The sequence below is a fragment of the Bufo bufo genome, chromosome 9 (assembly GCF_905171765.1).
Source record: "Bufo bufo chromosome 9, aBufBuf1.1, whole genome shotgun sequence".
Taxonomy (NCBI): Eukaryota; Metazoa; Chordata; class Amphibia; order Anura; family Bufonidae; genus Bufo; species Bufo bufo.
In genome coordinates this window covers 206,694,676-206,710,887 of record NC_053397.1, presented here as the reverse complement: position 1 = coordinate 206,710,887, position 16,212 = coordinate 206,694,676, and the positions used below count along the sequence as shown (strand labels likewise).

Below are 16,212 nucleotides of genomic sequence, written 5' to 3'. Positions count from 1 at the left end.
CTCGGTTCAGGGACGGAAGGCAGCCGGGAACTGCGGACAGGTGATTGTTTTGGTGTTTTGTTTTTTTAACTCTCACCATTGGGGCTGTCAGCTACTAGACCACACAACCCCTTAAAATCTTAGAAAATCTAACTGCCCTATATCAATGTCACCGCTGATCCAGAACAACGTCCAGGCACTCTATTTTTCCACCGCCATGGCTGAAAGATTCATAACCTGTTCCAGATACTCTTCCTGAATGTGATGATCCCTTCCGGACCAAACAAAGAGCGTAAATATCTGCGAACAAATGGCTAATGTGATTCAAGAACACATGTCCTGCCATTGTCATCCGTCTCCAGGAGAAGAGCGGGTCTTGAACTCTGTTGATTATTATTGCTATTTTATGGGCTGCTTTTTCCGTAGGCAGATTCCAAGTGCTAAAATGTTTAGTGCCTAAGGCAGCGAGCGATGCATTACTGGTCCCTGCAGCCGGAACACGTTTCAGTCCTGACAGCTTTTGGACTGTGCCGCTGGTGATTTTTCAGCCGGTAAAGGCTGTCTGGGAAACATTGATACTGAGTAAACGTTACCTCCAATGTAAATGGTCCCCATGGTCCATTTCCACCAGAGCTGTAAACTAGGAAAATACTTTTCCCTGTATCCATTCGGTAAGTTATTTGATCACATTGGTAGAAATGCCTGGGTGCCCGCTGAGAGTTTTTCTTGAAGAGCATCCAGAGGTTGTAAAAAGAAGAACATAAATCTTCCCCCCCCCCCTTATTTTTTTTTTATGGAATGTCAAACTCTCTAACGACGTGGGCAATCGTCTGTAGGAGCGGGGTTATAACCGAGAGGAAAGATTCAGCTGAATTTTAATTGTGCAAAATCCCTGGTCCATTGTGAAGAATTTTTTTATATTTTTTTTTGCGAGAGCCGCTGGAGTTACATACAGACAGTCAGAACAAAAGTGTAATTAAAACCATTTAGTTTTAGGAGAACGTTCATTTGCTTAATTTGAACTTAATTATGAAGGTCTTGGATTTTCCAAGCGGTGCAGAAACAGCGGGATTGTGTATTCAGCGTTTTACAGGACAATCAAAATGACCCCAGACAACAAAATGACATTTCAGAGTATCCCTGCTGCTAACCGCACTACACTGGAGAGATAACGAACAGCTCGGCCGCAGTGTCTTCTAGAAATCTAGATTTTATATCCTGCAGGCCGAAAATTATGTTTTTATGATCGGCAATTTATATGATTGTTTTTACTTTTTATGTGTGAAAGAGTGTCAAATGACAAGTCTGAGAACTTATCTTCTGCCAGATTGTCTTAGGCTCCATTCACACGTCCGCAAATGGGTCCGCATTCGTTCCGCAATTTTGCGGAACGGGTGCGGACCCATTCATTTTCTATGGGGATGGAATGGATGCGGACAGCACACAGTGTGCTGTCAGCATCCGCATTTGCGGAGTGCGGCCCCGATCTTCAGGTCCGCAGCTCCGCAAAAGATAGAGCATGTCCTATTCTTGTCCGCAGCTTGCGGACAAGAATAGGCATTTCTATAGGGGTGCCGGGCAGGTGTGTTGCAGATCCGCAATTTGCGGGTCCGCAATACACCACGGACATGTGAATGGAGCCTTAAAGGGGCTTTCAGGCACAGGGGTTGTCCCACGAAAAAATTTGGGTCAAGTGAAGATAATGTTCCCGTGGATGATTTATTTTAATTTATTATTTCGCAAACTTTCTTAACAACTGCCAATAATTTTAGTGATACAATGAATTGAAGATTTATGTACATAGTGTATTCCTTATTTTATAAAAAAATGTAGTAAAAATAAATGGAAAAAAAAAATTCAGGGAGACATGATCTTCACTTGAAGCACCTGCAACAAAATACTTTTGTTAATTGCATGAAATTAATAATGTTGTACAGCCAATGACTTAGTCTACTTTCACACTAGCGGCACGGACCTCCGGCAGGCTGTTCCGTCGGGTGAACAGCCTGTCGGATCCGTCCTGCCGCTAGTGACCATGTGCCCCCGGACTGCCGCTCTGTCCCCATTGAGGGGAGGCACGGCAGCGCACAGCGAGAGGCTGCCGGAATAAATGTTGGACAGGTCGTAGTTTTATTTCGGCAGCCTCTCGCCGTGCCTCCGCCCCCATTATAGTCAATGGGGACGGAGCGGCAGTCCGGGGGCACACGGTCACTAGCGGCAGGACGGATCCGACAGGAACAGCCTGCCGGAGGTATGAAAGTAGCCTTATTTAATGCTCATAACAATAATTAAAAAATGTATCTGTATAGCACCATCTGCTGTTTGTTATTTTCCTCATTTCTTTGTCCACCTTGCTGAGGTGGTCGCACATGTTTAGCTCCATTCTTTAACTGCCACCAGCAATACTACCATTACAGTGACAGTAAGGGCTCATGTCCATGAACCTAAAGGCTCTATGCCCGTGCTGCGGACCACAAATCACAGTGCTTCCGTGGGCTTCCCATCTGTGCCTCCGCACTGCATAAGATAGGAGATGTCCTATCTTCGGTCGTATCTTGTGGAGGGTGGACCCGTTCAAGTCAATGGGTCCTCATCCGTCAACAGGGAGTGCACGCAGCTGGTTCCCGTGTACTGATGACTCACCTTTTGCGGTCTGCAACACAACCACCGTGGCCATACAGTCGTGTGCATGAGCCCTTACACAGAGAGAGAGCTGCCTCCTGAGCTGTGATAGGAAGAGAGTTGCAGCAGAAAGGAGACGCCCCCTGAGCTGCCAGCCCGAAATAAATATACAGAACAATTGGACCAATGAATGGGGGAGATCTCTGGACTCATGTGAGGTACAGGGCTGGTTCTGGCTTTGTTAGAAAGAGATTGTCATGTACAATACGATGTCTGATTTTAATTTTTTTACATCAATCATGAGATAACCCCTTTAAGATAAGCCATCATTAAATAATTGGTAAGGGGATCTACTGCCCAGAAGAATGAAGGGGCCATCTTGTTATTTACATAGGCACAGTGCTGTGCATAGGTGGTGCCTGGTACTGTAATCACTTAAATGGGTCTGGGGTCCAGTACACAGCACAGCTCCTCATATGGGGATACAGTACTTGCGCCCCCTCATTATAATGATCAGCCGGGGTGCAGGGGGTCATACTTTGCCCAATGAAATATTGATGAGCTATCCTATCAATATCCTGTCAATATTTAGGAGTATAAATCATCCTTCCCATTTAAATCTAATTCTTGCCCATAGGGGGCAGTATCACGGCAACATGAAAAAACTTGAAAATTTACGGCTATTTTCTGAGCTACAAATCTGCCTAAAGCAGTTGTCACTTTCCTTCTGCCCGATGCAGCTCATTGGCATTATTCATTCCCCCCACCCCTCTATTTTTAGCCAGAGTGTAAAGCTGCTGCAAAGAGCACAGGACCTTGCTCCCCCATGCTGTACACTGCTGGTTTTCCCAACAGTTGATGCACGGTATTTACAATGCAAGCTCAAGGGTTCAGCTCTGCATATTATAGGAACGATGCAAACAAATATCTCTAAAGCTCCAGGATGGTAACAGGAGAAAAAGGAAACTGAATTCAAGAGCTTAGGCTACTTTCACACTTGCGTTATTCTTTTCCGGCATAGAGTTCCGTCACAGGGGCTCTATACCGGAAAAGAACTGATCAGGTATGTCCCCATGCATTCTGAATGGAGAGTAATCCGTTCAGTTTGCATCAGGATGTCTTCAGTTCAGTCGTTTTGACTGATCAGGCAAAAGAGAAAACCGTAGCATGCTACGGTTTTATCTCCGGCTAAAAAAGACTTGCCTGAATGCCGGATCCGGCATTTTTTCCCATAGGAATGTATTAGTGCCGGATCCGGCATTCAGAATACCGGAATGCCGGATCCGTCCTTCCGGTATGCGCATGGGCAGACTGAAAAAAAGGTGAAAAAATAAATGCCGGATCCGTTTTTGCCGGATGACACCGGAAAGACGGATCCGGCATTTCAATGCATTTTTTCGACTGATCAGGCATTTTTAAGACTGATCAGGATCCTGATCAGTCTTACTAATGCCATCAGTTAGCATACATTTTGCCTGATCCGGCAGGCAGTTCCGGCGACGGAACTGCTTGCCGGATCTCTCTGCCGCAAGTGTGAAAGTAGCCTAACAATCTGGACTAGACTAAAGATAAGGAAGAGGGAGTAAGAATAAACGACTGGTTGTTCCTCACTGACCTGAGCCCATCCTATAAAGAGGTTCTCACATTTTGGTAGGTTTAATGGATTGGCCTAGGAGTCTGTGGAACACGTTCAAGCAGAAATGTAGTTATAGTTTATATTGGCAGAACTCTTCAATGGGTCCAGACAGATGGATACAGAAGAGGCGGCGACTGCTTCTTGGTGTCAATAAAACATGGCTTCACACAGAAAAAAAATGAAATTCTTTTATATATGTAAGGAAATACTGTAGTCCAGATAAACCCAGGGTCACACAAGTGCTGGATTATCAAAACTGTGAATTACGGGAAAGACTGAACAGTAAGGCCCCTTTCACACGGGCGAGTATTCCGCGCGGGTGCAATGCCTGAGTTGAACGCATTGCACCCGCACTAAATTCCGACCCATTCATTTCTATGGGGCTGTTCACATGAGCGGTGATTTTCACGCATCACTTGTGCGTTGCGTGAAAAGCGCAGCATGCTCTATATTCTGTGTTTTTCACGCAACGCAGGCCCCATAGAAGTGAATGGGGCCGCGTGAAAATCGCAAGCATCCGCAAGCAAGTGCGGATGCGGTGCGATTTTCACGCACGGTTGCTAGGAGACGATCGGGATGGAGACCCGATCATTATTATTTCCCCTTATAACATGGTTATAAGGGAAAATAATAGCATTCTGAATACAGAATGCATAGTACAATAGCGCTGGAGGGGTTAAAATAAATAAATAAATAATTTAACTCACCTTAGTCCACTTGATCGTGCTGCCGGCATCTCCTTCTGTCTCCTTCTTTGCTGATTGTAGGAACAGGACCTGTGGTGACGTCACTCCGGTTATCACATGATCTTTTACCATGGTGATGGATCATGTGATGGACCATGTGACGACCAGAGTGACATCACCACAGGTCCTGTTCCTACAATCAGCAAAGAAGGAGACAGAAGGAGATGCCGGCAGCACGATCAAGTGGACTAAGGTGAGTTAAATTATTATTATTATTATTTTTTTAACCCCTCCAGCACTATTGTACTATGCATTCTGTATTCAGAATGCTATTATTTTCCCTTATAACATAGTTATAAGGGGAAATAATACAATCTACAGAACACCGATCCCAAGCCCGAACTTCTGTGAAGAAGTTCGGGTTTGGGTACCAAACATGCACAATTTTTCTCACGTAAGTGCAAAACGCATTACAATGTTTTGCATTCGCTCGGAAAAATCGCGCGTGTTCCCGCAACGCACCCACACATTTTCCCGCAACGCCCGTGTGAAAGAGGCCTAAAGGTAATAATCTTTAACCCTTTCAGTTTTGGACGATTTTCTTTTTTTTTTTACGTTTTCATTTTTCATACCCTGCCTTTCCGGAGCCATAACTTTTCTATTTTTCCATTTACATAGATGTATGAGGGCTTGTTTTTTTTTTTGTGGGACAAGTCATACATTCTAATGGCACAATTTACTGTTACTGTTGCATACAGTCTTAGTGAGACGGTAGAAATAAATTTCAAATGGGATTGAAAAAAAAACGCAATTGAGCCACAATATTATGGGTTTTGGTTTTAAGGCTTTCCCTATGCGGCAGAACTGACTTGTGATTGTCAGTTCGCAGTGTTCGCCAGCGAACACATGCGGGCTGCCATCTTGACTCACAAGTCCGGCGATGCACAGGTAAACCCTTACCTGTGCCTGTGCCGGGTGCCGTTCTGAAATCAAATGCGGTCACCGGGAGCAGGCAGTTCCGAGAACAGCCCGATGAAGGCCCCCGGCGACTGTTCTCGGAACTGCCTGCTCCCGGTGACCGCATTTGATTTCAGACCGGCTCCCGACACAGGCACAGGTAAGGGCTTACCTGTGCATTGCCGGACTTGTGAGTCAAGATGGCAGCCCGCATATGTTCGCTGGCGAACACTGCGAACTGACCATCACTGCAACTGACCTGTGCCCTTCATTCTCTTGGTCAGCACGATACCAGAAATGGCACACATGTATAGATTTTTCTTTTCATCACCGTATTCTGCCCTTCATAAGTTTTTTTATAATTAAGTCTACGGAGCTCCTTTTTGCGGGGGGATCTGTAGTTTTCAGTGCTACCATTTTGAGGTGTGTATGACTTTTTGATCACTTATTATTTACTTTTTTGTGGCGTGTGAAGCGATGAAAAAGTGGCGAATCAGCCATTTTAATTTTTTTTCCGTTTTGCTGGTCGCCATACGGGACAACGTGCAATAATCAGATTGCTTTCCCTATACACTAATGTAATATAATACATTAGTGAATAAGAAATTCAGTATATTTCAATGCAGTGCTGCCACCTGCAGGCCTACATTAGAATATATCTGTGATAAGCCTCGTAGCCACCTACAGGCTCACGTCTATCACCACCAAGGGAAACTGGCCTGAGATCGGGAAACTGTTTTAGATGCCGTGGTCAGAATTGACTGCAGCACCTGAGGGGTTAAATGTCTTGCAATCAGCATTTTCGCCGATCGCAGACATTAGCCGGGGGGGGTTTGCTGCGTAAAACAGCAGAAATCTGGTGGTTATAGTGCCCACAGGCCTCGTGAGCGGGCGCCATTTCTAAAGTCACGACATGTACGACAGTGGTCATGAAGGGACTAAATGGAATAAGTGATAAGTATCTGGAACTCCACTCATGATTAGCGGGGTCCTATTGTTTCGACATTCATCGATTATAAAAACAGGGCCCAGTGTCCCCACAGTAAATGGAGCGACAGTTCATCTCTGTGGGACTGTTAAACATAGCCAAGGATTCCAGAACCTCATAATCATCAGTGGGTGTCCCATGAGTCAGACCCCCACCAATTAAGTACTTATCACTTGTAGTTAGGTGGTAAGTCCCTATAGTGAGACAACCCTTTTAAAGGGGTACTCCATCCCCAAAACTCCATTTTAATTTAGAATCAGATAGTGCTGTACCTAAAGTTAAAAAAAAATGCATTCATCTACTCTCCACCACCGAGCACCGAGGCTCTGTTCTGTGCTCCTAGCAGTCTCCGGCATGTAAACTTCCAGGCAAGGTCACATGTGCCGCTGTAGTTATTCACTGGCCGGAGCGGTGACATGTTCTGAAGTGCCATGTGACCCAGCAATGATATGCCTCTCGATGAATCTGACAAATCTGCAGTTGATAGGTCTGGCTTAAATCAATCTGAATGGATCCAACCGGACGTGACTCAAAAAAGAAAACACTATAGTAGGCGCCACTCCCAAGAGTATGGAGGAGATAGGTGTGGTAAGTAATACCCCCTTACACCAGATGATGGTGATGATATAGAGTATTCTCCTAAGAGGAGGTTGGTGATTCTGGAAGTTAGTGTACTCACTTCACAGGGGGGGTCGTCACAGGATAAAACTCAAGACACCCGTGACCAACTGCCCCCCTAGCCAGGATCGCATGTCAGATGGTGTCAATCATGTGATCCATGCACGTGGGGCGCTCTGAAGTTATAGTGGAGCGCCCCGGGTAAGTCCCAGAATTAGTAATGGCCACATTAGTGCCCCAGTAAGAATAATGCCCCCAGTAAGAATAATGTCCCCATTAGTGCCCCCAGTAAGAGTATTGCCCCCATTAGTGCCCCCCTTCTCTGCTTTTGCAAAAAAAATATAAAATAATTAGCATTCACCTGGCTGCGGTGAACATTGGCTGCTGACTGCAAGCTCAGGACCGCCGGTGCTCCAACGTGATGACGTCTTGTAGGCCGTGTCCTGAGCTTCTAGTCAGCAGGGAGTGTTTTCCACAGCGTCAGCAAATGTAGGTGGAGGTACCGTAATTTTATAAAAATTTTTACTAGCACAAGTAGCGGTGGAGGTAACGGCTGTACTAATGGGCGTTCCATGATGGAAGCGCTCATTAGTAAGGGTACTTTCACACTTGCAGCAGGACGGATCCGACAGGCTGCTCACCCTGTCAGATCCATCTTGCCACTACTTTGCCGTGCCGCTGCTCTCTGCCCATCGACTATAATGGGGATGGGGGCAGAGCTACGGCGCAGCACAGTGAGAGGCCGCCAGACTAAAAGTACTACATGTCCGACTTTTTCGTCTGGCGGCCTCACGCCGTGCACTGCCATGCTGCGCCGTAGCTCCACTCCCGCTATTGTCAATGGGGAGTGGCAGTCCAGCGAAATAGCGGCAGGACGGATCTGACAGGGTGAACAGCCTGTCGGATCCGTCCTGCCGCAAGTGTGAAAGTACCTTAACAGTCCTCACAGGAAAATTCTGGCACCGGCAAGGGAACTAAAATACCAGCCTTGCTGGTGAACTACTGGCCGGGTGGCAACCCAAGCCACAGAACAGACATATGATAGTTTTGTTCCGCATCCAATTCCCATTATTGGGGGATTGGATGCGGACCCCTTAATTACAATGGGGCCACATGAGATGCAGACAGCACACTGTCTGCATCTTTTTCCGCTCCATTGAAACTAAGGGGTCCGCATCCAATGCCCCAATAATGGGAATTGGATGTGGAACAAAACTATCATGGTTTGATGGGGCTTAATCACTTTATTTAATCAGGTTACCTTTAATTTTAAAGCAGATGGCCCAGGAGAGATGGGAACACGACACTGACTGGAGTCCTTTCCTGCAGTCAGTGACGTGTTCCCGCCTCTCTGTAACCCTCTCCATGCCCCCCTTCCTTCCCAAATGGGACATTTATATCATTGGTGGCAGCGGTGATGTCCCTCCCCTCTCCAGCAGCACGTAAGTGTCCTTTGGAGCTTGAAGCTCCTTTATGTGCTGCCGCTGCTGCAGGGGAGGAGGGACCTGTGAGCGCACTGAGGGAGAAAGCGCTGGTGCCTGCATGTGGAGGGAGCCGTCTCTCGGGCAGGAAGAAGTGTGCCGGTAAGCTCCTCCTCCTGCACGGCAGTAACAAAGTGCCGCCATACAGCCTACTGCACTCAGCTCTAAGGCCCCTTTCACACGGGCGAGTATTCCGCGCAGATGCGATGCGTGAGTTGAAAGCATTGCACCCGCACTGAATACCGACACATTCATTTCTATGGGGCTGTTCACATGAGCGGTGATTTTCACGCATCACTTGTGCGTTGCGTGAAAATCGCAGCATGCTCTATATTCAGCGTTTTTCACGCAACGCAGGCCCCAAAATCGCAAGCATCCGCAAGCAAGTGCGGATGCGGTGCGATTTTCACGCACAGCTGGTAGGAGACCATCGGGATGGAGACCCGATCATTATTATTTCCCCTTATAACATGGTTATAAGGGAAAATAATAGCATTCTGAATACAGAATGCATAGTAAAATAGCGCTGGAGGGGTTAAAAAAAAAATAAAAAAAATTTAACTCACCTTAATCCACTTGATCGCGCAGCCGGCATCTCCTTCTGTCTCCTTCTTTGCTGATTGTAGGAACAGGACCTGTGGTGACATCACTCCGGTCATCACATGATCTTTTACCATGGTGATGGATCATGTGATGAGCGTAGTGACGTCATCAAAAGGTCCTATTGCTCACAGCACAGATAAAGACAGAAGAGATGCCGGGCTGCGCGAACAAGTGGATTAAGGTGAGTTAAATTATATATATATATATTTTAACCCCTCCAGCCCTATTGTACTATGCATTCTGTATTCAGAATGCTATTATTTTCCCTTATAACCATGTTATAAGGGGAAATAATACAATCTACAGAACACCGATCCCAAGCCCGAACTTCTGTGAAGAAGTTCAGGTTTGGGTACCAAACATGTGCGATTTTTCTCACGCGAGTGCAAAACGCATTACAATGTTTTGCACTCGCGCGGAAAAATCGCGCAATTTCCCGCAACTCATCTGCCTCTTATCCGGGCCAAAAATATGACGCCCGTGTGAAAGAGGCCTAAGGGTTGAGAAAATCTGGAAGTCCTCGGTTTCTTGGCATATGCTTTCTTTTTTAATCAGTAGAGTCCTATCATTTATTATCTCTTCTCAGTCTTCTGAATGTATGTGTTTACATGTATATATAATCTTACTTCATCTATAATAGCGCAGGTTTCATCTTCGTCCATCTTCCCTGGAAACCTGATCCTCATATTCTGAAGAACATGTAAGGTCTGTTTCGTGAGCTCCTCCTCCTGGTCTTTTGTTAGGTGATGTAGCCCTGTTTCATTCTGAAGACAGAGACAGCTCATTAAGTTGTTTGTTATACCAAAGAAAGAAGAATATAAAATTATATAAAATAATTGTCTGGTAATAAAGGATGATAGCTGGTAGGACAGTTCAATAAACTATGGAGATGTATTTCATGCCAATGACCGAAGCATAGGAGCTTACTAAATACTGTTATTGAGTACAATGTATAACATTGTATACAGCAAGCTCCCTCTAGTGGTGACTGCAGGTGCACGTTTTCCACTGATAAATCAGCAGCAAAATCCGTATGCGTTACATGCAGATTTTGCCGTGGGTTTTGCCATTCATTTAAGCCTATGTCTTGCGGCTTAGGCTACTTTCACACTCGCGTTTTGGGCGGATCCGTCATGGATCCGTTTGTATTATCTGTAACATAGCCAAGATGGATCCGTCATGAATTCCATTGAAAGTCAATGGGAGACGGATCCGTTTTCTATTGTGCCAGATTGTGTCAGAGAAAACTGATCCGTCCCCATTGACTTACATTGTGTGCCAGGACGGCTCAGTTTCGTCAAGCGGACAGCAAAACGCTGCAGGCAGTGTTTTGGTGTCCGCCTCCAGAGCGGAATGGAGACTGATCGGAGGCAAACTGACGCATTCTGAGCGGATCCTTTTACATTCAGAATGCATTAGGGCAAAACTGATCCGTTTTGGACCGCTTGTGAGAGCCCATGACGGATCTCACAAACGGAAAGCCAAAACTCCAGTGTGAAAGTAGCTTTAGGCATGGTGCTGAATCTCTTTAACGAGACCAGTCCTGTATGGAGACTTACTGGAAGTACTCCATGGGAAACAGATAGGCAAAGAGGTATCTCTCAAGAGTCGTTTCCATGGAGCACTTCCAGTAAGTTTCCATATGGACTCGTCTATTTAAGGAGATTCAGCCACATTCAAAGGCATCGCACCCAGTCAGCCTTGTTAAATCCCAAGGCTTGTTGGAAAGTCGGATTTTGACTCATAAGGAGCCACTTCCAAGAAGTGGCGCTAGCGAAATGTTTCTCTTCCTTGGGAGATACCTCTTTGCGTAGCCTATGTCTTGCAAAGGGTGAAATCTCAATTGAAGTGCTGCAGATTTAAAATTCACACCCCATGTCAATTTCCTTGTGTATTTTTCTGTGCAGCTTGTGGATGAATTCTGTTAAAATCTCATCCATTTTGCCGCTGTAATTGGCAGCACTGTGGCTCAGTGCTTGGCACAGTTGCCATGCCGCAATTGGGTCATGGTTCAAATCTGATCAAGGGTATCGTCTACAAATAGTTTGCTTTGTCAGTGTCCGCCGGGTACTCCGGTTTCTTCCCACACTCAATCTCTGAATATGCCCTAACTCATTGGCTATCCCGGAGCTAGAGCTCAGTGTCAGAAAGATAAAGATCCAACTGCTAAAAAGATTCACCAAACAAGATGCCAGGAACCACCCAAAACCAAGCATCTGGGGCATATTCCCTATCAGCCCCTCCCTACGCTATGCCCTACAAGTACTTGTGCTGTTGAATCCGCATGACTTTCCAGGATCAAGGAGAATGGAAACAGCAGATTCACCAAACGTTTGACACAAGACAAGAAGTGTTATCCTGGACAGGAAGCCTCCAGCTTCTAATACAGATATACCCGAGTAGCCGCTTCCCTGCAAGCCTAGAAGGGTGGAGATATGTTATACTGGTCTTTCCTAGTGTGATGATCAGTCAAAATTGAGCTTCTGTCCTTTATATTCCCCATTCCAAAATCCCCATCATATTTTACAGTGTGCTTCTCTGATATTCAGCTCTGACCCGTTCTCATCATTTTTATTTTCTTCATTAATCAATATTCATTTCTGCCACCTTCGGGTAAACTTCTGTCCTATTAGAAGATTAGAATGATAGAATGAGCTGTTGCACTGCCCTAGCTATTTTACAGGCTAGGGCAGCCCTAAGGCCCACCCATTAATGCCGGTGACTAGGGATGAGCGAATCGATTTCGGATGAAACATCCGAAGTTGATTCGCATAAAACTTAGTTTCAATAATGTACGGAGCGAGCGCTTGGCTCCGATGAGCAGAAGTTATTACTTTGTGAAGTCTTGCGAGACTACGCATAATAATTTCAGAAATTGATTAATACTGTAAAAAAACATTTCCCGAACTCAGGTTCGGTTCCAAGGTACCACTTGGAACCCAACCCGAGTTCGGGAGATTATTTTTTACAGTATAAATCAATTTCTGAAGTTATTATGCAAAGTCTCACGAGACTTCACCAAAAAATAACTTCGTCTCATCGGAGTCAATACTGTCACGGTCCCGCCTGTGACAGGGACTAGAAGATCAAGGAGACTGGCTGCATGTGATTGACAGCCTATTTGGTTTCACCTTTCTGTGTTGTTGCTGGGGATGACCACACCTCTAGTCTCAGGTGTAGCCTACGTGGTCATTCCTTCTCCTCTATTTAGTCCGGCCTCACCCATCATGCTATGCGGTTGATAGCTCCTTGTTTGTGGAAGTCCTGGTGTTGGTTCTCTCTGAGTTCCTGCTCATTCGCATGCTTCGGGAAGTTAAGTTTATCTACTTTGTTGTTTTCCCCGACCTGCTGATATTAGGCCTGAGGGGGTCTCCTATTCCTTCATCTGGGAAGGAATAGGCCATCCATGTCCTGACACTATCTGCAGGGCCTGTTAGGGTTAGATAGGGCTTAGGTTTCTGCGTATGAACATTCCTACCATCAAGGTGTCTTCATACTGATAGCAGTCAGGGCTCGGCATAGGGACTCACTAGGTGTGACAATTTCCCTAATACCTTTTCCCTTTCCTTCTGTGTTGAGTGTATTTACCACACTGCGCCGTGACAAATACATTCTAATACTATACGGAACGCTCGCTCGGTACAGTATTGAAATGAAGTTTTATGCAAATCGACTTCAGATGTTTCATCCGAAGTCGATTCGCTCATTCCTACCGGTGACATCCCCAGGAACTGATATGTCACCGGATCTAAAGAAACAAAAAGAAAAACTAGAGGAAGAAGAGGACAGAAAATGTCATCCATTGATGGCCACCAAACAGCAACATATTGTGCTGCACTGTGGTATATGGTTCTGCTGGGATGGTATTTTACCCTATGGTATTGCTAACCCTGCCTACTTGTGTTGCCCCGCCTCCTGTCAATTTGGGTCCGCCTACAACTTGGGGCCACTTTTAGTTTTTTTTTCAGTGCCACTTTAGGTTCCCAGTCCATCCCTTTCTGCATGATTTTGGCATGGATACACCGTGGATTTGCTAGGCAATCCATGACAGGAAACATCTGTAGGGTGTGCAATGACACATATACCGGTATACACTGAACAGACTGGGCGGTTACTCACCAGCGTTGGGTACATACTGCTGCAAGTCCCTGTGTGTGGCACTCTATGTGACGATGAGCTACGATTCAATGAATTGGTCCGGTTCCCTGAAGACGGCCTCGAGACTTGTGCAGTTACTTTTGACGAGAGTGGTCGCTGCTGCTGCTGCTCCATGTGTGGAGACTGCGCATTAAGTGCTGTGATGGAGCGAGGGCAGCTCACAGAGCGCCTAATCGGAGTGGATGATGAGGATGGAGATGAATAGGTAAACGGCCGCGATTTAATGGGAGGCTTACAATGGACTCTACCTGCACGCAAGCACAGAAAACAGAGTTTAAGTCTTGGCTCACTTCATCTTGTATACCAAAAGATCAAGTCTAGGAAGAAGATGGAGTTAAATCCAAAGGATATTTGAATGGGTTTCCAGGAGTGAAACATTCATGTCCGATACTCAAGATAGATCATCAATATCTGATCGATGGGGGCGTGACACTCAGCACCCCTGCTTATCAGTTCTCTGCAGGGGATACAGTGTTCGGACAATTACTTAAAGGGGTTCTGTAGCTTATTTTACTGATAATATTTTCCCTGGATAGATCATCAGCATCTGATCAGCGGGGGTCCAACACCCGGGACCCCCGCCAATCAGCTGTTTGAGAAGACAGAGGATAGATCAAAAGCTGCAGAACTCCTTAAATAGTACTCCAATCACAGCACCATACATTGTGCAGTGGCTGCTCTTGGTATTGCAGCTTAGTCCCAATGCAATTGAGCTGCAGGAAAGCTATATGACCATTGGACATGATGCCACGGGCTAAGGAGGCGGCAGTGCTCATCCGGATGCTGAAGGCCCTTCAAACAGCTGATTGGCAGTGGTGCAGGGAGTCGGACGTCCACCAATCAGATGCTGATGAACTATCCTAAAGATAGGTAATCAATATTTAAGCCCAGGACACCCCTTGTAGTACTATTACAACAGGTAGAACTACTTATGTTTAAGGCCTCTTTCACACTACCGTATGGCTATTTCAGTGTTTTGCGGTCCATTTTTCACGGATCGGTTGCTCCGTTTTTTGTTTCTGTTGTGTTTCCATTTCGGTTCCGTTTTTCCGTATGGCATATACAGTAATTACATAGAACAAATTGGGCTGGGCATAACATTTTCAATAGATAGTTCTGCAAAAAACGCAACGGATACGGAAGACATACGGATGCATTTCCGTATGCATTTGTTTTTTTTTGCGGACCCATTGACTTTAATGGAGCCACGGAACGTGATTTGCGGCCAAATATAGGACATGTTCTATCTTTGCACGGAACGGAGATACGGAAACGAAATGCATACGGAGTACATTCCGTTTTTTTTGCGGACCCATTGAAATGAATGGTTACGTATACGGAACGCAAAAAAAACGGCCCGCAAAACGAAAAAAAAAAAACGGTAGTGTGAAAGAGGCCTTATACTAAGATGGAAATTAGGGTCCTCATTCAAATTAGCAATTGGAAATTTGGTTCGGTTACTGAGTTTTTCTAATAGAAAGCTATAAATCCTCTCTGTAGGCACAAAGCTTGATAATAAAACTGTAGGAGCAAAAAAATGTATAAGAGGGTTATTACGGAATTTTAGGACGGACTGCGAAACGGAACCCTTTAAGAGGCATTCCGTTTTGCTCCATCCTAATACATTTCTATGGGCACAAATAACGGTTCCGTTTTTTTTTTTCCGTCATGCATAACGGAACCATTATTTGTGCAATAGATGATTGGGTAGATAGACAGATAATAGATGAGGACGATTGACCGACCAATCAATAGACAGACAGACAGGTAGACAGTAATTGATGCAATATTTTACAATCAATCATAATCATGTAACCACTGCACAAAGTAATCAGTTGGTCTAGAAATGCTATGAAATCCAGCTTTTCATCAGAAATAAAACAAGATGGATCTGGAAAGCCAGACCTTTTCAGTGCTGGATGAAATAAATGGCCCTGACCGTGTCGTCTGTGTACACAGCCACGCTTCATTTCATGTGCTAAGGGTCACAGGTGATTAATGGACACTGGGGTGTGGGCTGTAAGAAGGTTGGGAGCTGAAATGAGTAAATTATGCAAATACATATAAATCTATTTCCAGATACATAGACGTGGGTTGAGAAAAGCCAGATGAACCTCTTCTGTGGCCGCTGCCAAGAATACCATTAAAGTTGAACGTATAGTTCCAATAGCTTTATTGTCTACGCGTTTCAGGGGTGAATAACCCCCTTCATCAGGACAGTAACACAAATGTAACAAACAACATACATATATATAGTATTTCTGGCTGTATTTTGGTGCCAACATATGTAGTGGAGGGCAGTTTGTTTTTTTTTGGGGGGGGGGGGGGGGCGGGGGTGTCTACAGGAGGGGCGCCCCCGGGATTGACAGAGCTGATCGGGATGTTACTGATGCCGATCGCATTGCTTTCTACTAACTATTAACAGTCCACAGCGCGCTGAAGCGCTCGGCGAATGGCGGGTGTAATTGCAGGTCCGGCCTCTCG

At 45.5% G+C, this 16,212-nt stretch overlaps 1 protein-coding gene across 5 annotated transcripts in view; it reads right to left on the bottom strand.

The window, feature by feature from the left end:
- TTLL7 (tubulin tyrosine ligase like 7) overlaps positions 1-16,212 on the bottom strand; it is a 200,738-nt gene that overhangs the window by 39,963 nt on the left and 144,563 nt on the right. For all 5 annotated transcript variants that reach the window (XM_040407953.1, XM_040407954.1, XM_040407955.1 and 2 more), the window contains 2 exons: positions 13,690-13,976; positions 10,197-10,334 (listed from right to left, as the gene is read on the bottom strand). In XM_040407953.1, coding sequence (XP_040263887.1) covers positions 10,197-10,334; positions 13,690-13,976 — 425 coding nt within the window. The remainder of the gene's footprint in view (positions 1-10,196; positions 10,335-13,689; positions 13,977-16,212) is intronic.